General features: G+C 43.9%; 1 protein-coding gene across 5 annotated transcripts in view; it reads right to left on the bottom strand.

The window, feature by feature from the left end:
- fat3a (FAT atypical cadherin 3a) overlaps positions 1-23605 on the bottom strand; it is a 249514-nt gene that overhangs the window by 113967 nt on the left and 111942 nt on the right. For all 5 annotated transcript variants that reach the window (XM_031791117.1, XM_031791118.1, XM_031791120.1 and 2 more), the window contains exon 3: positions 20404-20465. In XM_031791117.1, coding sequence (XP_031646977.1) covers positions 20404-20465 — 62 coding nt within the window. The remainder of the gene's footprint in view (positions 1-20403; positions 20466-23605) is intronic.

Below are 23605 nucleotides of genomic sequence, written 5' to 3'. Positions count from 1 at the left end.
CTACTAGAAACACACTACTAGAAACACACTACTAGAAACACACTACTAGAAACACACCACCCTACTAGAAACACACTACTAGAAACACACTACTAGAAACACACTACTACAAACACACTACCCTACTAGAAACACACTACTAGAAACACACCACCCTACTAGAAACACACTACTAAAAACACATTACTAGAAACACACTACCCTACTAGAAACACACTACTAGAAACACACTACTAGAAACACACTACCCTACTAGAAACACACTACTAGAAACACACCACACTACTAGAAACGCATTACCTTACTAGAAATACACTACTAAAACACACTACTCAAAACATACTACCCTACTAGAAACGCACTACCCTACTAGAAACACACTACTAGAAACATACTACCCTACTAGAAACGCACTACCCTACTAGAAACACACTACTAGAAACATAATACCCTACTAGGAACGCACTACCTTACTAGAAACGCACTACCCTACTAGAAACGCACTACTAGAAACATACTACCCTACTAGAAACGCACTACCCTACTAGAAATACACTACCCTACTAGAAATACACTACCCTACTACAAAAACACTACCCTACTAGAAATACACGACCTTACTAGAAATACACTACTCTACTAGAAACACACTACCTTACTAGAAATACACTACCCTACTACAAAAACACTACCTTACTAGATATACACGACCTTACTAGAAACACACTACCCTACTAAAAACGCACTACCCTACGAGAATAACACTAATCTAATAGAAACACACTATCTTACTAGAAACACACTAACCTACTAGAAACACACTACCCTACTACAAAAACACTACCCTACGAGAATCACACTAATCTAATAGAAACACACTACCCTACTAGAAATACACTACCCTACTACCATCACACTACCCTACTACCATCACACTACCCTACTACAAACACACTACCCTACAAGAATCACACTAATCTAATAGAAACACACTACCCTACTAGAAACACACTACCCTACTACAAAAACACTACCCTACGAGAATCACACTAATCTACTAGAAACACACTACTAAAAACACACTACTAGAAACACACCACCCTACTAGAAACACACTACCCTAAGAGAAACATACTACCCTAAGAGAAACATACTACCCTACTAGAAACGCACTACCCTACTGGAAACACACTACTAGAAACACACTACCCTACGAGAAACATACTACTAGAAACACACTACTAGAAACACACTACTAGAAACACACCACCCTACTAGAAAAACACCACACTACTAGAAACACACTACTAGAAACACACTACTAGAAACACACTACTAGAAACACACTACTAGAAACACACCACACTACTAGCAACACACCACACTACTAGAAACATACTACTAGAAACACACCACACTACTAGAAACATACTACTAGAAACACACTACTAGAAACACACTACTAGAAACACACTACTAGAAACACACCACACTACTAGAAACACACTACTAGAAACACACTACTAGAAACGCACTACACTACTAGACACACACTACTAGAAACACACTACTAGAAACACACTACTAGAAACACACCACCCTACTAGAAACACACTACCCTACGAGAAACACACTACCCTACTAGAAACACACTACTAGAAACACACCACCCTACTAGAAACACACTACTAGAAACACACCACCCTACTAGAAACACACTACTAGAAACGGACTACCCTACTAGAAACACACTACTAAAAACACACCACCCTACTAGAAACACACTACTAGAAACACACTACTAAAAACAAACTACTAGAAACACCCTACTAGAAACACAATACTAGAAACACACTACCCTACTAGAAACACACTACTAGAAACACACCACCCTACTAGAAATACACTACTAGAAACACACCACCCTACTAGAAACACACTACCCTACTAGAAACACACTACTAGAAACACACTACAAGAAACACACTACCCTACTAGAAACACACTACTAGAAACACACTACTAGAAACACACCACACTACTAGAAACGCACTACTAAAAACACACTACTAGAAACGCACTACCTTACTTCGAAACGCACTACCCTACTAGAAACATACTACTAGAAACATACTACTAGAAACATACTACCCTACTAGATACACACTACTCTACTAGAAATACACTACTAGAAACATACTACTAGAAACATACTACCCTACTAGAAACACACTACCTTACTAGAAATACACTACCTTACTAGAAACACACTACCCTACTAGAAACACACTACCCTACTACAAACACACCTCCCTACTAGAAACACACTACCCTACTACAAACACACCACCCTACTATAATCACCCTACTAGAAACACACTACTAGAAACACACTACCCTTCTGGAAACACACGACTCTACTAGAAACAGACTCACACACTCTCCCTCTCTCACAGAAACACAGAAACACACACACTCACCCACGTACACACACACACTCACCCACGTACACACACACACACCCACGTACACACACACCCACGTGTACACACACCCACATGTACACACACACACACACACACACACACACACACACACACACACACACACACACACACACACACACACACACACACACACACACACACACACTCCCACACATCCGGTGCATTTGACCTTCTTGCAGATGCTGGCAGCAGGCTTTTCTTCCCCAATATCACTCAAGCTTTTGTCTCAGGCATTTGATCTCAGATGCAACACTTTTCTCTTCCACCATGCTGAATGGGGGTTTTGACACTGTGCGTGCATGTTCAAGTGTGTGTGTGTTTGTGCTTTATCTGTTCAAGTGAAAAATCCATTCTGGTCCATGCAGAACTTGGCATACACATCTCATCAGGAGCATTTAACCATTGCCACTAAACATCTGCCCTTATTTTGGATCTTAATTTGAGTACCTTGTTGCAGGAGAACTATGCAGGATATTTAAAATGTGTAGTGTATTTGAGGTTTAAATAGGCTTCTGAAGTTTGTAATTTCTACTTATGAAAGATCTATCAATTTTATTTATTGTTATTTTTATTTATTTAATTAGGCAAGTCAGTTAAGAACACATGATTATTTACAATGACGGCCTACACCGGCCAAACCCAGATGACGCTGAGCCAACAGCCTGGATCAATCCCGTCCATTAACAACAATAATTCACATTTCCTGTTGCTGCAGGATTATTTTCCTGCTGTAGCAAACTGGCTCAAATTAAGATCTTATTTCTGTACATTGGGACAGATCTACTAAGAGTACCGTGAACGTCTGACGTCATTTCCGGTCACAACTTGCAGGCTTGTTTTCGAGTTGCTGTGCGTTTTGTTGCTAACCTGTTTTGCTACCTGACAACTTTACGGTTTTCACTTTTTAATTACCGTTCATATATTTATTTATTTTTTCCTCAACTTTTTCACTCCGGACGCTTTATCTGGACACGATTCGTCAGGACCTCCAACAGCCGAAGCTAAGTAGTAACATTAACATGATGCCTTCTAATTGCAGCCGCTGTACTCGCCTTACGGCGAGGATAGCTGTGCTGCAAGCCCAGCTTCAGACGCAATCGTTAGGCAAGGGTAATTTCAGTGTAGGAAAGGATGAAATAGCGTCTGTGGCACCAGTAAGTACAGATAGTAGTGTAAATCCCCTGGCACAGTCCCCGCAGCCGGACAACTTTCTCACGGTTTCTGGAAGGAAATGCTGTAGGAACGCTCAACCGGTGTCGCTCATTCAGCCGACAGAAACTTTCAACCGGTTTTCCCCATTAAGCAGCGGGTCGGAGTCAGAGGCCGATTCTTCTCTGGTCTCTACTCTTCCCGTTACGGGGTCTGAGACGCCGAAGCTTCCCACCATTAGCTCTGACAAATTGAAAACTCTAGTCATTGGCGACTCCATTACCCGCAGTATTAGACTTAAAGCGAATCATCCAGCGATCATACACTGTTTACCCGGGGGCAGGGCTACCGACGTTAAGGCTAATCTGAAGATGGTGCTGGCTAAAGCTAAAACTGGCGAGTGTAGAGAGTATAGAGATATTGTTATCCACGTCGGCACCAACGATGTTAGGATGAAACAGTCAGAAATCACTAAGCGCAACATAGCTTCTGCGTGCATATCAGCTAGAAAGATGTGTCGGCATCGAGTAATTGTCTCTGGCCCCCTCCCAGTTAGGGGGAGTGATGAGCTCTACAGCAGAGTCTCACAACTCAATCGCTGGTTGAAAACTGTTTTCTGCCCCTCCCAAAAGTTAGAATTTGTAGATAATTGGCCCTCTTTCTGGGACTCACCCACAAACAGGACCAAGCCTGACCTGCTGAGGAGTGACGGACTCCATCCTAGCTGGAGGGGTGCTCTCATCTTATCTACCAACATAGACAGGGCTCTAACTCCTCTAGCTCCACAATGAAATAGGGTGCAGGCCAGGCAGCAGGCTGTTAGCCAGCCTGCCAGCATAGTGGAGTCTGCCATTAGCACAGTCAGTGTAGTCAGCTCAGCTATCACCATTGAGACCGTGTCTGTGCCTCGACCTAGGTTGGGCAAAACTAAACATGGCGGTGCTCGCCTTAGCAATCTCACTAGGATAAAGACCACCTCCATTCCTGTCATTACTGAAAGAGATCATGATACCTCACATCTCAAAATAGGGCTACTTAATGTTAGATCCCTTACTTCAAAGGCAATTATAGTCAATGAACTAATCACTGATCATAATCTTGATGTGATTGGCCTGACTGAAACATGGCTTAAGCCTGATGAATTTACTGTTTTAAATGAGGCCTCACCTCCTGGCTACACTAGTGACCATATCCCCCGTGCATCCCGCAAAGGCGGAGGTGTTGCTAACATTTACGATAGCAAATTTCAATTTACACAAAAAAAAAATGACATTTTCGTCTTTTGAGCTTCTAGTCATGAAATCTATGCAGCCTACTCAATCACTTTTTATAGCTACTGTTTACAGGCCTCCTGGGCCATATACAGCGTTTCTCACTGAGTTCCCTGAATTCCTATCGGACCTTGTAGTCATAGCAGATAATATTCTAATCTTTGGTGACTTTAATATTCACATGGAAAAGTCCACAGACCCACTCCAAAAGGCTTTCAGAGCCATCATCGACTCAGTGGGTTTTGTCCAACAGGTCTCTGGACCCACTCACTGTCACAGTCATACGCTGGACCTAGTTTTGTCCCATGGAATAAATGTGGTGGATCTTAATGTTTTTCCTCATAATCCTGGACTATCGGACCACCATTTTATTACGTTTGCAATTGCAACAAATAATCTGCTTAGACCCCAACCAAGGAACATCAAAAGTCGTGCTATAAATTCACAGACAACACAAAGATTCCTTGATGCCCTTCCAGACTCCCTCTGCCTACCCAAGGACGCCAGAGGACAAAAATCAGTTAACCACCTAACTGAGGATCTCAATCTAACCTTGCGCAATACCCTAGATGCAGTTGCACCCCTAAAAACAAAAAAGATGTCTCATAAGAAACTAGCTCCCTGGTACACAGAAAATACCCGAGCTCTGAAGCAAGCTTCCAGAAAATTGGAACGGAAATGGCGCCACACCAAACTGGAAGTCTTCCGACTAGCTTGGAAGGACGGTACCGTGCAGTACCGTAGAGCCCTTACTGCTGCTCGATCATCCTATTTTTCTAACTTAATTGAGGAAAATAAGAACAATCCGAAATTCCTTTTTAATACTGTCGCAAAGCTAACTAAAAAGCAGCATTCCCCAAGAGAGGATGACTTTCACTTTAGCAGTGATAAATTCATGAACTTCTTTGAGGAAAAGATTATGATTATTAGAAAGCAAATTACGGACTCCTCTTTAAACCTGCGTATTCCTCCAAACCTCAGTTGTCCTGAGTCTGCACAACTCTGCCAGGACCTAGGATCAAGAGAGACGCTCAAGTGTTTTAGTACTATATCTCTTGACACAATGATGAAAATAATCATGGCCTCTAAACCTTCAAGCTGCATACTGGACCCTATTCCAACTAAACTACTGAAAGAGCTGCTTCCTGTGCTTGGCCCTCCTATGTTGAACATAATAAATGGCTCTCTATCCACTGGATGTGTACCAAACTCACTAAAAGTGGCAGTAATAAAGCCTCTCTTGAAAAAGCCAAACCTTGACCCAGAAAATATAAAAAACTATCGGCCTATATCGAATCTTCCATTCCTCTCAAAAATTTTAGAGAAGGCTGTTGCGCAGCAACTCACTGCCTTCCTGAAGACAAACAATGTATACGAAATGCTTCAGTCTGGTTTTAGACCCCATCATAGCACTGAGACGGCACTTGTGAAGGTGGTAAATGACATTTTAATGGCATCGGACCGAGGCTCTGCATCTGTCCTCGTGCTCCTAGACCTTAGTGCTGCTTTTGATACCATCGATCACCACATTCTTTTGGAGAGATTGGAAACCCAAATTGGTCTACACGGACATGTTCTGGCCTGGTTTAGATCTTATCTGTCGGAAAGATATCAGTTTGTCTCTGTGAATGGTTTGTCCTCTGACAAATCAACTGTAAATTTCGGTGTTCCTCAAGGTTCCGTTTTAGGACCACTATTGTTTTCACTATATATTTTACCTCTTGGGGATGTTATTCGAAAACATAATGTAAACTTTCACTGCTATGCGGATGACACACAGCTGTACATTTCAATGAAACATGGTGAAGCCCCAAAATTGCCCTCGCTAGAAGCATGTGTTTCAGACATAAGGAAGTGGATGGCTGCAAACTTTCTACTATTAAACTCGGACAAAACAGAGATGCTTGTTCTAGGTCCCAAGAAACAAAGAGATCTTCTGTTGAATCTGACAATTAATCTTAATGGTTGTACAGTCGTCTCAAATAAAACTGTGAAGGACCTCGGCGTTACTCTGGACCCTGATCTCTCTTTTGAAGAACATATCAAGACCATTTCGAGGACAGCTTTTTTCCATCTACGTAACATTGCAAAAATCAGAAACTTTCTGTCCAAAAATGATGCAGAAAAATTAATCCATGCTTTTGTCACTTCTAGGTTAGACTACTGCAATGCTCTATTTTCCGGCTACCCGGATAAAGCACTAAATAAACTTCAGTTAGTGCTAAATACGGCTGCTAGAATCCTGACTAGAACCAAAAAATTTGATCATATTACTCCAGTGCTAGCCTCTCTACACTGGCTTCCTGTCAAAGCAAGGGCTGATTTCAAGGTTTTACTGCTAACCTACAAAGCATTACATGGGCTTGCTCCTACCTATCTCTCTGATTTGGTCCTGCCGTACATACCTATACGTACGCTACGGTCACAAGACGCAGGCCTCCTAATTGTCCCTAGAATTTCTAAGCAAACAGCTGGAGGCAGGGCTTTCTCCTATAGAGCTCCATTTTTATGGAACGGTCTGCCTACCCATGTCAGAGACGCAAACTCGGTCTCAACCTTTAAGTCTTTACTGAAGACTCATCTCTTCAGTGGGTCATATGATTGAGTGTAGTCTGGCCCAGGAGTGGGAAGGTGAACGGAAAGGCTCTGGAGCAACGAACCGCCCTTGCTGTCTCTGCCTGGCCGGTTCCCCTCTTTCCACTGGGATTCTCTGCCTCTAACCCTATTACAGGGGCTGAGTCACTGGCTTGCTGGGGCTCTCTCATGCCGTCCCTGGAGGGGGTGCGTCACCTGAGTGGGTTGATTCACTGTTGTGGTCATCCTGTCTGGGTTGGCGCCCCCCCCCCCCCTTGGGTTGTGCCGTGGCGGAGATCTTTGTGGGCTATACTCAGCCTTGTCTCAGGATGGTAAGTTGGTGGTTGAAGATATCCCTCTAGTGGTGTGGGGGCTGTGCTTTGGCAAAGTGGGTGGGGTTATATCCTTCCTGTTTGGCCCTGTCCGGGGGTGTCCTCGGATGGGGCCACAGTGTCTCCTGACCCCTCCTGTCTCAGCCTCCAGTATTTATGCTGCAGTAGTTTATGTGTCGGGGGGCTGGGGTCAGTTTGTTATATCTGGAGTACTTCTCCTGTCCTATTCGGTGTCCTGTGTGAATCTAAGTGTGCGTTCTCTAATTCTCTCCTTCTCTCTTTCTTTCTCTCTCTCGGAGGACCTGAGCCCTAGGACCATGCCCCAGGACTACCTGACATGATGACTCCTTGCTGTCCCCAGTCCACCTGGCCATGCTGCTGTTCCAGTTTCAACTGACCTGAGCCCTAGGACCATGCCCCAGGACTACCTGACATGATGACTCCTTGCTGTCCCCAGTCTACCTGGCCATGCTGCTGCTCCAGTTTCAACTTCCACCTGACTGTGCTGCTGCTCTAGTTTCAACTGTTCTGCCTTATTATTATTCGACCATGCTGGTCATTTATGAACATTGAACATCTTGACCATGTTCTGTTATAATCTCCACCCGGCACAGCCAGAAGAGGACTGGCCACCCCACATAGCCTGGTTCCTCTCTAGGTTTCTTCCTAGGTATTGGCCTTTCTAGGGAGTTTTTCCTAGCCACCGTGCTTCTACACCTGCATTGCTTGCTGTTTGGGGTTTTAGGCTGGGTTTCTGTACAGCACTTTGAGATATCAGCTGATGTACGAAGGGCTATATAAATAAATTTGATTTGATTTGATTTGAAGAGTCCGCACCCGAAGAGTTTCTTTCCAAAATGCTATACGTATATATATTTTCAGAAATGTTGGTAAATTAGCTTTATTGTTTGAAGACCTTATGAAAGAGATTAGTGTGTTTTTTTCACTATCTAATCATGGCATGGGATTGTTCAATGACAAACATGTATTTGTTTGAAATCTATCACTTGATGGTTTCATTTCAGAGTGACAAATAACCATGTTTTTTATGCAAAATGCTATGTATCTGTCACGCCTGCTCCCGCTCCACCCTCCCTGGTGCTCAAAGGTGCCAGGCTCCACAGCATTACACACTCCTGCCACCATCATTACTCAAAACTGCCTTCTCTCCGTCACTCGCATCAGCGTATTATTGGACTCACCTGGACTCGATCACCTGTTTATTACCTCCCCTATATTAGTCAGTTCCCATCTCTGTTCTCCGCTGCTGCATTAATTGCCGAATGTGGTTGTTTTGCCCGTGTGCTGACGCTGTGCCTGTCTTGTTTCATGTCTGTTCCTTATTAAATGTTGACTCCCTCTACCTGCTTCACATCTCTGGTGTCGTTACAGTACCACCTCATTCTCAGAGAAATAAGTAGTACTACTAGGTTTTAAACAGTCAAATGTAACACATATATATATATATTTATAAATAACTGTACAAATGATACATTTGTGACATCAATATCCCTATATACAGTGCATTCGGAAAGTATACAGACCCTCCTTGACTATTTCCATATTTTGTTACGTTACAGCCTTGTTTAATTTATTTTTTGTTGTTGTTTTTATCCTCATCAATCAACACCCATACCCCACAATGACAAAACAAAAACTGTTTTTTGCTTTGGTGCCTTATTGGTACTTTATGTACATAAGTATCCTTTGCTATGAGACGCACATGAGCTCAGGTGCATCCTGTTTCCATTGATATTCCTTGAAATGTTTCTACAACTTGATTCAATTGATTGGACATGATTTGGAAAGGCACACACCTGTCTAAATAACGTCCCACATTTGACAGTGCATGTCAGAGCATAAACCAAGCCATGAGGTCGAAGGAATTGTCCAAAAATCTCAGAGACAGGATCGTGTCGAGGCACAGATCTGGGGAAGGGTACCAAGAAATGTCTGCAGCATTGAAGACAGGGGCCTCAATCATTCTTAAATGGAAGATGTTTGGAACTACCAAGACTCTTTCTAGAGCTAGCCGCCCGACCAAACTGAGAAATCGGGGGAGAAGGGCCTTGGTCAAGGAGGTGACCAAGAACCCGATGGTCACTCTGATTGAGTGCCAGAGTTCTTCTGTAGAGATGGGAGAACCTTCCAGAAGGATAACCATCTCGGCACCAATCAGGCCTTTGTGGTAGGGTGGCCAGAAGGAGTGCAGCAAGGAGCCAAGGTAAGTTGCTAGCTAGCATTAAACTTATCTTATAAAAAACAATCAATCTTCACATAATCACTAGTTAACTACACATGGTTGATGACATTACTAGGTTAACTAGCTTGTCCTGCGTTGCATATAATCAATGCGGTACCTGTTAATTTATCATCAAATCACAGCCTACTTTGTCAAACGGGTGATGATTTAACAAAAGCACAATCGTTGCATGAATGTACCTAACCATAAACATCAATGCCTTTGGCAAAATCAATACACAGAAGTATATATTTTTAAACCTGCATATTTAGTTTTTAAAAATTCATGTTTGCAGGCAATATTAACTAGGGAAATTGTGTCACTTCTCTTGTGTTTATGGCATATAGAGTCAGGGTATATGCAACAGTTTGGGCCGCCTGGCTCGTTGCAAACTAATTTGCCAGAATGTTACATAATTATGACATACCATTGAAGGATGTGCAATGTAACAGCAATATTTAGACTTGGTTGGTTGGTTCTGTATTTCACTGAAAGAATAAACGTTTTGTTTTCGAAATGACAGGATTTAACCATATTATTGACCAAAGGCTCATATTTCTGTGTTTATTATATTATAATTAAGTCTATGATTTGAGATTTGATAGAGCAGTCTGACTGAGCGGTGGTAGGCAGCAGCAGGCTCAAAAGCATTCATTCAAACTTTACTGCGTTTGCCAGCAGCTCTTAGCAATGCTTGATTCACAGCACTGTTTATGACTTCTGTCGTAGCAGAATCAGAATTAGTTGATAAACATTGATAAATAAGATGTTTTATTTACATAATAATGCTTATGTGAGATATTTGTCATTAGGATGTTTTCTTTTGGATAATACTGTTGGCAGTTGCAGTTATCCCTTCTTAGCTCGGGCTTAGTCACCTTGGGCCCAGAGAGGGGAGAGGTCAGGATTGTCTTCATATGTGAGGGTATCTGTTAAACCATGTGAAGGGCTCCACAATGTCTATACACCAGTCACTCCCTACTTTTCCCATTGGGGGAGGAGTATGGGAGTGTCTGGAACCATTGTCCCCTCTGAGGTTGCCCTTATCTTGACCTAGTAAATGACCTAAGATGTTCACTGTCTTTTCTAAGCTTGTCCAGGAGGGGGTGTATTTGAGATGGGAGTATCTAGAATTGACAATTGATATATGCCGTTGGATGAGGTAATGGTTTGGTAATATGAAGTACCAAGAACAAGAAGTAGAACCTCGTCTAAAGAGACCAAACTGAACAATAATTTATAGCTAATACTGTCTGGCTATGGGATACTCCTCTCTCAAGTAAAAGGCCCTTTGTAATGTTCCTAAGATCTGTTATTCGTCATGTGAGTTGAGAGGGGTGTGTCTTGGCTATAAATGATACTAAGAAATGTTTTGTAAGGACTCTCAGAGAATTCATTTATAGACACTGAATTGATCTGAGAGTCACAGGGCTATGGTGAAGCTCAAATATAATTAAAGATGGACTTTATAATATAACTCTGACTTGTGTGTGGTTTGCTCTCTCAATGTTTAGTAATACAGGAAATTACCATGGCACTTCAAGCCTATCAACTCCTGAGATTAGGCAGGCAATACTAAAGTGCCTATTAGAACATCCAATAGTCAAAGGTATATGAAATACAAATGGAATAAAGATAAATAGTTGACGCGTTATAATTACTATAATAACTACAACCTAAAACTTCTTAACTGGGAATATTGAACCACCAGCTTTTATATGTTCTGAGCAAGGAACTTAAACATTAGCTTTATTACATGGCACATATTGTACTTTTACTTTCTTCTCCAACACTGTGTTTTTGCAATATTTAATTAAACCAAATTGAGCATGTTTCATTTATTTATATATTATATTAAGTTAAAATAAGTGTTCATTCAGTATTGTTGTAATTGTCATTGTAATAGTCCGGGGGCCATTTGATTAATTGTTCAGCAGTCCTATGTCTTGGGGGTAGAAGCTGTTGATGAGCCTTTTGGTCCTAGACTTGGCGCTCCGGTACTGCTTGCTGTGTGATAGCAGAGAAAACAGTCTATGACTCGGGTGACTGGAGTCTCTGACAATTTTTTAAATGTAAATATATCAGCCGATTAATCGGTATCTGTTTTTGTTGGTCCTCCAATAATCGATATCGGTATCGGCGTTGAAAAATCATTTTCGGTCTACTTCTATTTTAAACTGCATTGTTGGTTAGGGGCTCGTACTGTAAGTAAGCATTTCACTATAAGGTTGCAGGAAATATGCTTTAAACCTGCAAAATGTTCTCTCCACCAACAAATCAAATCAAATTGTATTAGTCACAATACCTGTTGTATTCGGTGCATGAGACTAATACAATTTGATTTGATTTGTTGGTGGAGAGAACATTTTGCAGGTTTAAAGCATATTTCCTGCTATTCTATAAGTTTTGTCATGGGGTGGAGAGAAAATGTTGCACTTTTAAAGCAAATTTCCTTGCAATTATATACATTTTGCCATGTCTAATGTATATTCATGAAATATTTGAGAGACTCAAACATTACAACAAAACCTATGGGCTAAAAAAACAAGCTAAAAAAACGTTAGCTGCATGGGCTAGTTGATCTGGACATTTCTGACAAGTTATAAATAGCTCTCTAAGGTATGCACTGACCGACATGTCAAGAGGAAGACTGATCAAATCAAACATTATTCGTCACATGCGCTGAATTCAACAAGTGTAGACCTTACCGTGAAATGCTTACTTACAAGCCCTTATCCAACAGTGCAGCTCAAGAAAGAGTTAAGAAAATATTTACCACATAAACTAAAGTATAAAATACTAAAAAGTAACACAACAACATAACAATAACGAGGCGTTATACAGGGGGTACCGGTACCGAGTCAGTGTGGAGGCTATATACAGGGGGTACCGGTACCGAGTCAGTGTGGAGGCTATATACAGGGGGTACCGGTACCGAGTCAGTGTGGAGTTTATATACAGGGGGTACCGGTACCGAGTCAGTGTGGAGGCTGTATACAGGGGGTACCGGTACCGAGTCAGTGTGGAGGCTGTATACAGGGGGTACCGGTACCGAGTCAGTGTGGAGGCTGTATACAGGGGGTACCTGTACCGAGTCAGTGTGGAGGCTGTATGCAGGGGGTACCGGTACCGAGTCAGTGTGGAGGCTGTATACAGGGGGTACTGGTACCAAGTCAGTGTGGAGGCTGTATACAGGGGGTACTGGTACCGAGTCAGTGTGGAGGCTATATACAGGGGGTACCGGTACCGAGTCAGTGTGGAGGCTGTATACAGGGGGTACCAGTACCGAGTAAATGTGGAGGCTATATACAGGGGGTACCGGTACCGAGTCAGTGTGGAGGCTGTATGCAGGGGGTACCGGTACCGAGTCAGTGTGGAGGCTGTATACAGGGGGTACTGGTACCGAGTCAGTGTGGAGGCTGTATACAGGGGGTACTGGTACCGAGTCAGTGTGGAGGCTGTATACAGGGGGTACCGGTACCGAGTCAGTGTGGAGTTTATATACAGGGGGTACCGGTACCGAGTCAGTGTGGAGGCTGTATACAGGGGGTACCGGTACCGAGTAAGTGTGGAGGCTGTATACAGGGGGTACCGGTACCGAGTCAGTGTGGAGGCTGTATACAGGGGGTACCTGTACCGAGTCAGTGTGGAGGCTATATACAGGGGGTACCGGTACCGAGTCAGTGTGGAGGCTGTATACAGGGGGTACCGGTACCGAGTCAGTGTGGAGGCTGTATACAGGGGGTACCGGTACCGAGTCAGTGTGGAGGCTATATACAGGGGGTACCGGTACCGAGTCAGTGTGGAGGCTGTATGCAGGGGGTACCGGTACCGAGTCAGTGTGGAGGCTGTATACAGGGGGTACTGGTACCGAGTCAGTGTGGAGGCTGTATACAGGGGGTACTGGTACCAAGTCAGTGTGGAGGCTGTATACAGGGGGTACTGGTACCGAGTCAGTGTGGAGGCTGTATACAGGGGGTACTGGTACCGAGTCAGTGTGGAGGCTGTATACAGGGGGTACCGGTACCGAGTCAGTGTGGAGGCTGTATACAGGGGGTATCTGTACCGAGTCAGTGTGGAGGCTATATACAGGGGGTACCGGTACCGAGTCAGTGTGGAGGCTGTATACAGGGGGTACCGGTACCGAGTCAGTGTGGAGGCTGTATGCAGGGGGTACCGGTACCGAGTCAGTGTGGAGGCTGTATACAGGGGGTACTGGTACCGAGTCAGTGTGGAGGCTGTATACAGGGGGTACTGGTACCAAGTCAGTGTGGAGGCTGTATACAGGGGGTACTGGTACCGAGTCAGTGTGGAGGCTATATACAGGGGGGTACCGGTACCGAGTCAGTGTGGAGGCTGTATACAGGGGGTACCAGTACCGAGTAAATGTGGAGGCTATATACAGGGGGTACCGGTACCGAGTCAGTGTGGAGGCTGTATGCAGGGGGTACCGGTACCGAGTCAGTGTGGAGGCTGTATACAGGGGGTACTGGTACCGAGTCAGTGTGGAGGCTGTATACAGGGGGTACTGGTACGAGTCAGTGTGGAGGCTGTATACAGGGGGTACCGGTACCGAGTCAGTGTGGAGTTTATATACAGTGGGTACCGGTACCGAGTCAGTGTGGAGGCTGTATACAGGGGGTACCGGTACCGAGTCAGTGTGGAGGCTGTATACAGGGGGTACCGGTACCGAGTCAGTGTGGAGGCTGTATACAGGGGGTACCTGTACCGAGTCAGTGTGGAGGCTATATACAGGGGGTACCGGTACCGAGTCAGTGTGGAGGCTGTATACAGGGGGTACCGGTACCGAGTCAGTGTGGAGGCTGTATACAGGGGGTACCGGTACCGAGTCAGTGTGGAGGCTATATACAGGGGGTACCGGTACCGAGTCAGTGTGGAGGCTGTATGCAGGGGGTACCGGTACCGAGTCAGTGTGGAGGCTGTATACAGGGGGTACTGGTACCGAGTCAGTGTGGAGGCTGTATGCAGGGGGTACCGGTACCGAGTCAGTGTGGAGGCTGTATACAGGGGGTACTGGTACCGAGTCAGTGTGGAGGCTGTATACAGGGGGTACTGGTACCAAGTCAGTGTGGAGGCTGTATACAGGGGGTACTGGTACCGAGTCAGTGTGGAGGCTATATACAGGGGGTACCGGTACCGAGTCAGTGTGGAGGCTGTATACAGGGGGTACCAGTACCGAGTAAATGTGGAGGCTATATACAGGGGGTACCGGTACCGAGTCAGTGTGGAGGCTGTATGCAGGGGGTACCGGTATCGAGTCAGTGTAGAGGCTATATACAGGGGGTACCGGTACCGAGTCAGTGTGGAGGCTATATACAGGGGGTACCGGTACCGAGTCAGTGTGGAGGCTGTATACAGGGGGTACCGGTACCGAGTCAGTGTGGAGGCTTTATACAGGGGGTACCGGTACCGCGTCAGTGTGGAGGCTATATACAGGGGGTACCGGTACCGAGTCAGTGTGGAGGCTATATACAGGGGGTACCGGTACCGAGTCAGTGTGGAGGCTGTATACAGGGGGTACCGGTGTGGGGGGGTACAGGTTAGAGGTCATTTGTACATGTAGGTGGGGGTGAAGTGACTATGCTAGATAATGAACAGCGAATAGCAGCAGTGTACAAAACAAACGGAGGGGGAGGGTCAATGTAATAGTCCGGGGGCCATTTGATTAATTGATCAGCAGTCTTATATCTTTGGGGTAGAAGCTGTTGATGAGCCTTTTGGTCCTAGACTTGGCGCTCCGGTACTGCTTGCCGTGTGGTAGCAGAGAAAACAGTCTATGACTTGGGTGACTGGAGTCTCTGACAATTGTATGGTCTTTCCTCTGACACCACCTATTATATATATGTCCTGGATTGCAGGAAGCTTGGCCCCAGGGATGTACTGGGCCATACGCACTAATCCCTATAGCGCCTTGCGGTCAGATGTTGAGCAGTTGACATACAATGCGGTGATGCAACCGGTCAGGATGCTCTCGATGGTGCAGCTGTATAAGTTTTTGAGGATCTGTGGACCATTGCCAGATCTTTTTAGTCTCCTGAGGGGGAAAAGGTTTAGTCGTGCCTTCTTCATGACTCTCTTGGTATGTTTGGACCATGATAGATTGTTGGTGATGTGGACACCAAGGAACTTTAAACTCTCTACCCGCTCCACTACAGCCCTGTCGATGTTAATGGGGTCCTGTTTGGCCCACCTTTTCCTTTAGTCCACGGTCAGCTCTTTTGTCTTGCTCACATTGAGGGAAAGGTTGTCGTCCTGGCACCACACTCTACTACTACAACTTTCAAGAGTAGCTTCCAGACTGAGTTCCGCCCTGCCAAACAGTTTGGAAACCACAGATATAGTAGATGCTCTTGTCCAGATCAAATTACACTGGATGCATTCATCTTAAGATACCTAGGTGAGAGGACTACATATCCCAGTCTAAACAGTATACAATCCATATACAATCCATTCCAACTAAACAATGGAAAATATGATATGCAGTGTTTAAAAAACAAAAAAACATTTTAATACATAGCTCAAATATATTAATAAAAAATCTGAGAAAATGAATATTTTACACACCCATGAATGTAACCATAAGCAATAATTTACAAAAAAACTGAAATGTGGGCCTCCTGAGTGGCGCAGCGGTCTAAGGCACTGCAACGCCGTGCTTGAGGCAACACTAAATACCCGAGTTCAATCCCAGGCTGTGTCGTGACCGGGTTAGGGGAGGGTTTGGCCGGGGGGGCTTTACTTGGTTCATTGCGCTCTAGCGACTTGTGGCGGGCCAGGTGCCTGCAGTCTGACTTCAGTTGAACTGTGTTTCATCTGACACATTGGTGGAACCAGCGGGCGGGTGTTTGGCGGGTCATGCTCAACCCTCGCCTCGCCCGAGCCCGTTGGGGAGTTGCAGCGATGAGACAAGATTGAAATTGGTCATAAAAAAGTGCAAAAAATAAAAAAGATTGATGCTTAAAGAGTTTTGGAAATAAACTCTTCACCTGTTCTTTCCACAGAAAGTTAAGCATAGAAGATCAAACAAAAGGAGAAGGAATAATATATTTTTGGTAAAAATCTGTTTTATCCCCTATTGAAGAAACAACAGCAGGTTCTTTGTACAGGCCTAACTGCAACATTGTAAGCTAACACATTCCATGCTAACAGGCTACGTGCTAACTTTTATCTATAAACCCCTGCTAAATCTGACCGGATGTACAGTACAAATCACATCAATATAAAGCTCTGCACCAAACCTATGAATCAAATGTGAGCCATTAACATTTAGGTTAAACTCTGTAGATATCGATAAGACTTCACAGCATGGGACAACAAAATCATAGTTATTCTCCATCTGTTTATTCCTCATTGATCTGGCGTGGCATCTGTGTAAATGAATATGGATTTCTATGACCGGTCTAAATCACACCACTGTTTACTGTTTGGAGGGTTGGCATGGCGAGGAAATAAGACATTTCCGCACTGCCGCACCGTTTTAAGTCTGTAGCTAAACTATATGTGGAATGGAGTGAGGGAATGGCTAGCAGACCAACGGACAGACAGACAGCCAAGCATAGGACAGAGAGGTAGGAAGATAGGAATGGCTGGCAGACAGACACACAGATTGGCAGAGGACAGAGAGGTAGGGAGATGGCCGAAGATGTTTGCTTTCTCTCACAGCACAGCGTTATTAGACTATATAGGGAGGTGGGAGAAGAGATGTTACCGAGCATCAACTAAAATAAAACATAAAGGCTTCATTACGTTGAGGATTTAATGGATGTAATGTGTCCATTGATCTGTTTCCTCATCACATATTCTCCCCGTCACAGACCATATCTGAAGTATACTGCAGTGTGGCAAAAATAACCAACTTGCATCAAAACATACACCAGTATTTCACTGAGAAACAATCAATACAGCAAGAGCAGAATATCTTTAAAAAATAGTTTGTCACCACACACACACACACACACACATATACACTTCCCACACAGAGGCTCATGATTCAGGACTCTGGCAGCAGCAACATCATTTACCTCCAATCTGCCACCCTTAGTCAAGATACGGCACTCCAATCAGCTCATAATGGAACCCAACACACAAACTCCATTTCCTGCTCCACTCCTCGTACTAACTCAATTACACTAGACCTGCCTCTCTAATGCACACTCTACTGAGACCAGGAAGTCAGAGAGGGAGGTATGAAGAGAGAGGGATAGAGAGAGATCAACAGAGAGTGAGAGAAAAATACAGACAGAGAGAGACAAGTGTGCGGTTAAAATTGGCAAAAAACACACACATTTCTTCACACAGGGTCGTGGGGTTAGACAGGGATGCAGCTTAAGCCCCACCCTCTTCAACATATATATCAACGAATTGGCGCAGGCACTAGAAAAGTCTGCAGCACCCGGCCTCCCCCTGCTAGAATCCGAAGTCAAATGTCTGCTGTTTGCTGATGATCTGGTGCTTCTGTCACCAACCAAGGAGGGCCTACAGCAGCACCTAGATCTTATGCACAGATTCTGTCAGACCTGGGCCCTGACAGTAAATCTCAGTAAGACCAAAATAATGGTGTTCCAAAAAAGGTCCAGTCACCAGGACCACAAATACAAATTCCATCTAGACACTGTTGCCCTAGAGCACACAAAAAACTATACATACCTTGGCCTAAACATCAGCGCCACAGGTAACTTCCACAAAGCTGTGAACGATCTGAGAGACAAGGCAAGAAGGGCATTCTATGCCATCAAAAGAAACATAAATTTCAACATACCAATTAGGATTTGGCTAAAAATACTTGAATCAGTCATAGAGCCCATTGCCCTTTATGGTTGTGAGGTCTGGGGTCCGCTCACCAACCAAGACTTCACAAAATGGGACAAACACCAAATTGAGACTCTGCACGCAGAATTCTGCAAAAATATCCTCCGTGTACAACGTAGAACACCAAATAATGCATGCAGAGCAGAATTAGGCCGATACCCACTAATTATCAAAATCCAGAAAAGAGCCGTTAAATTCTACAACCACCTAAAAGGAAGCGATTCACAAACCTTCCATAACAAAGCCATCACCTACAGAGAGATGAACCTGGAGAAGAGTCCCCTAAGCAAGCTGGTCCTGGGGCTCTGTTCACAAACACAAACACACCCTACAGAGCCCCAGGACAACAGCACAATTAGACCCAACCAAATCATGAGAAAACAAAAAGATAATTACTAAACACATTGGAAAGAATTAACAAAAAAACAGAGCAAACTAGAATGCTATTTGGCCCTACACAGAGAGTACACAGCGGCAGAATACCTGACCACTGTGACTGACCCAAAATTAAGGAAAGCTTTGACTATGTACAGACTCAGTGAGCATAGCCTTGCTATTGAGAAAGGCCGCCGTAGGCAGACGTGGCTCTCAAGAGAAGACAGGCTATGTGCTCACTGCCCACAAAATGAGGTGGAAACTGAGCTGCACTTCCTAACCTCCTGCCCAATGTATGACCATATTAGAGAGACATATTTCCCTCAGATTACACAGATCCACAAAGAATTCGAAAACAAATCCAATTTTGAAAAACTCCCATATCTACTGGGTGAAATTCCACAGTGTGCCATCACAGCAGCAATATTTGTGACCTGTTGCCATGAGAAAAGGGCAACCAGTGAAGAACAAACACCATTGTAAATACAACCCATATTTATGCTTATTTATTTTATCTTGTGTCCTTTAACCATTTGTACATTGTTAAAAACTGTATATATATATATAATATGACATTTGTAATGTCTTTACTGTTTTGAAACTTCTGTATGTGTAATGTTTACTGTTAATTCTTGTTGTTTTTCACTTTATGTATTCACTTTGTATGTTGTCTACCTCACTTGCTTTGGCAATGTTAACACATGTTTCCCATGCCAATAAAGCCCTTGAATTGAATTGAATTGAATTGAGAGGGGTAGAGAAAAAGAAGAGGAGAGAAAGAGAAGAGGAGAGAGAAAGATAGAGAGTGATAGAGAGCAGAGTGGATTGGGACAGGAGGCTTCTCTCTCTGTCAGGGTTCTAAAGGTTTGGCTCCAGTCCACCACAATTGGAGAGAGATACTGAGAGGTGTACTGTATTTTCATTAAACATCTGACAGCGCATTCACGTCAGACAGCCAAACACATGCATAGAAACGTGTCGGGGACACACACACACACACACACACACACACACACACACACACACACACACACACACACACACACACACACACACACACACACACACACACACACACACACACACACACACACACACACACACACACACACAGTGTCTCTTACCTCTAAAACATGCTCAGCCTGTTGCTCCCTGTCCAGTTTCCTGGACGTGGTAGTGATGACACCTGTGAACACAGAGACGAACACATCAGAGAGAAGAACTAACAAACACATACAGGAACATCAAACGTATTTATGAACCCCTTTTACATCACCATATGTCAAAGTGCTACACAGAAACCCAGCCTAAAACCCAAAAGCGATGTAGACGTAGAAGTAGACGTAGAAGCACACAGTGGCTAGGAAAAACTCCCTAGAAAGGCAAAAACCTAGGAAGAAACCTAGAGAGAAGCCAGGCTCTGAGGAGTGGCCAGTCCTATTCTAGTTGTGCCGGGTGGAGATTATAAGAGTACATGGCCATTAAGGCCATATTGTTCTTCAAGATGTTCAAACGTTCATAGATGACCAGCAGGGTCAGATAAAAATCCCAGTGGTTGTAGAGGGTGCAACAGGTCAGCACCTCAGGAGTACATTTTCTTAACTGTAGCTACACTACCGTTTAAAAGTTTGGGGTCACTTAGAAATGTCCTTGTTTTTGAAAGAAAAGCAATTTTTTGTCCATTATTAATAACATAAAATCAATCCGAAATATTGTTAATACATTGTTAATGTTGTAAATGACGAAATTGACAAGAAACTGAAGGTTTCATACAACGCTGTGTACTACTCCCCTCACAGAACAGTGCAAACTGGCTCTAACCAGAATAGAAATAGGAGTGGGAGGCCCCGGTGCACAACTAAGCAAGAAGACAAGGACATTAGAGTCTCAACGTCAACAGTGAAGAGGCGACTCCGGGATGCTGGTCTTCTAGGCAGAGTTGCAAAGAAAAAGCCATATCTCAGACTCGCCAATAAAAAGAAAAGATAAAGATGGGCCCAAAAAAAAAACTGACACTGGACAGGGGAACTCTGCCTAGATGGCCAGCATCCCGGAGTCACCTCTTCACTGTTGATGTTGAGACTGGTGTTTTGGGAGTACTATTTAATGAAGCTGCTAGTTGAGGACTTGTGAGGCGTCTGGTTCTCAAAATAGACACACTAGTGTACTTGTCCTCTTGCTCAGTTGTGCACCGGGGCCTCCCGCTCCTCATTTCTATTCTAGTCAGTTGTATTGCTAATCAGAGCAACAGTTTTCAGCTGTGCTAACATAATTGCAAAAGGGTTTTCTAATGATCAATTAGCCTTTTAAAATGATACACTTGGATTAGCTAACACAACGTGCCATTGGAACACAGGAGTGATGGTTGCTGATAATGGACCTCTGTATGCCTATGTAGATATTTCATAAAAAATCTGCCAATTCCAGCTACAAAAGTAATTTACAACATTAGCAATGTCTACACTGTAATTCGGATCAATTTGATGTTATTTTAATGGACAAAAAACAAGGACATTTCTAAGTGACCCCAAACTTTTGAATGGTAGTGTAGATGCAAAACATTTAAATAGCGTCATGAATGTGTGGTCAAAAACATCTTCATTAAGGCAACTAATGTCACATGTAATTAGTCAGATCTACTTATGATATTCCTACATTACCCTCATTAACTCACAGGATACACATGCACACACACACGTACACACACGTACACACCGTGACTCCCACCACCTAACCAAATGAGCATTGTGACAAGGTAATTTCTGTGGGTTAGCATGGCTGTCTGGTAGGAGGCTGTCTGAGGCTAATTACTGACACTAGTCTCTACTGCCCCTAATTGTTTTGTTACTTAATGTCATTACAGCAGAACAGAGAGTGTGTGAGAGAGAGAGAGAGAGAGAGAGCGAGAGAGAGAGAGAGAGAGAGAAGGAAGGAATAAGAGAGAAAGAATAAAAGAGAGATAAGGAATAAGAGAGAGAAGAAGGAATAAGAGAGATCGAAGGAATAAGGGAGAGAGAGAAGGAGAAGGAATAAGAGAGAGAGAAGGAATAAGAGAGAGAAGGAATAAGGGAGAGAGAAGGAGAAGGAATAAGAGAGAGAGAAGGAATAAGAGAGAGAGAAGGAGAAGAGAGAGAGAGAAGGAGAAGGAATATGAGAGAGAGGGCGACTGACAAGGAATGGGAAAGAGAGAAATTGGAGGGAGAGGAGACTGTCAGGAGAGAGGCAGTGTGACAGTGTGACAATGTGCCTCCTCACATGGGACATTTCCCTCCATTTCTCGTCACATAAATTGAAACATATGCTACCTTGCTAAAGTTCAGTCAGTTTGAAAGAGACCTCAGGGGTGAGCAAGAATAGCCACTTCTTCATTTACTGGTCATGCTACTGTACACGCCTCTTCTCCTCCTCCCTTCTTCCTCCCACCACGTCTCACAGATCAATACAGCGTTTTAGGCCCTTGCAAGGTTTTCTGACACTGTCAAGGGTTTGCTCGGTGAGAAAACAAAACAGTGGTGAGAAATAGAGCTTCTGGGGAGAGAGCGCTCAACCTGGAGTGATGCATGCACGCCTTATATAATCTCCCTGAAGGAAAATAGGAGCACAACTGAGATACAATGTTTCCACCTGGAGAATTATGGGTTGTCAGACCCACACACACCCACACGCACACACACAGGTTTTGTTCTTCTATCCTCGTGGGGACCTAAAATTGATTTGAACCTTAAACCTACCATAACCATAACTCCTAACCCTTACCCTAAACCTAACCACTAACCCCTTACCTTAGCTCTAATTGCAACCCTAAACCTAACCCTTAACTTAAAATAGCCCCCATATTCTCTCTCTCATTATTCATGATTGGATAAACAGTAGGTGATGGGTTGTGTTCTAAGTGATGACAGTTAGAGGCAGGAGGTTTTTCTGGGCAGGCGATCGATGAGGGCAATCAACCCTGAAGGACCCCAGTGACCCAGAACTGAGCCTGACGGGTCCTGATCGACCCTCTCAATGGTGAGTCTGTCACTCTGTACACACACACACACCAATGTACTGTATCCGTTTTCGTTTACTTTCATTCCAGCTGGTGCGCTCAGAGTAAAGAGAAGTTTATCAAATAAACTGGACTAGATTCATTCAGTCAATGTGTGTTTGTGTCTGGTTTCTTTGTGGCCTGCTATAATACACACACTGACACACACAGACACACACAGTCTCAGGAGGAAGGCCTTTTGAGCAAAACACTCTAATGACTGCAGACTTGGGTAAACTTCTTATCATATGAAAAGAGAGGCATACAATAGAACAAACACACACACACACACACAC

This window comes from Oncorhynchus kisutch, linkage group LG15 (genome assembly GCF_002021735.2).
Source record: "Oncorhynchus kisutch isolate 150728-3 linkage group LG15, Okis_V2, whole genome shotgun sequence".
NCBI classification, from domain to species: domain Eukaryota; kingdom Metazoa; phylum Chordata; class Actinopteri; order Salmoniformes; family Salmonidae; genus Oncorhynchus; species Oncorhynchus kisutch.
Note: the sequence above shows the minus strand (reverse complement) of the source record. Positions and strands in the feature narration are given on the sequence as shown.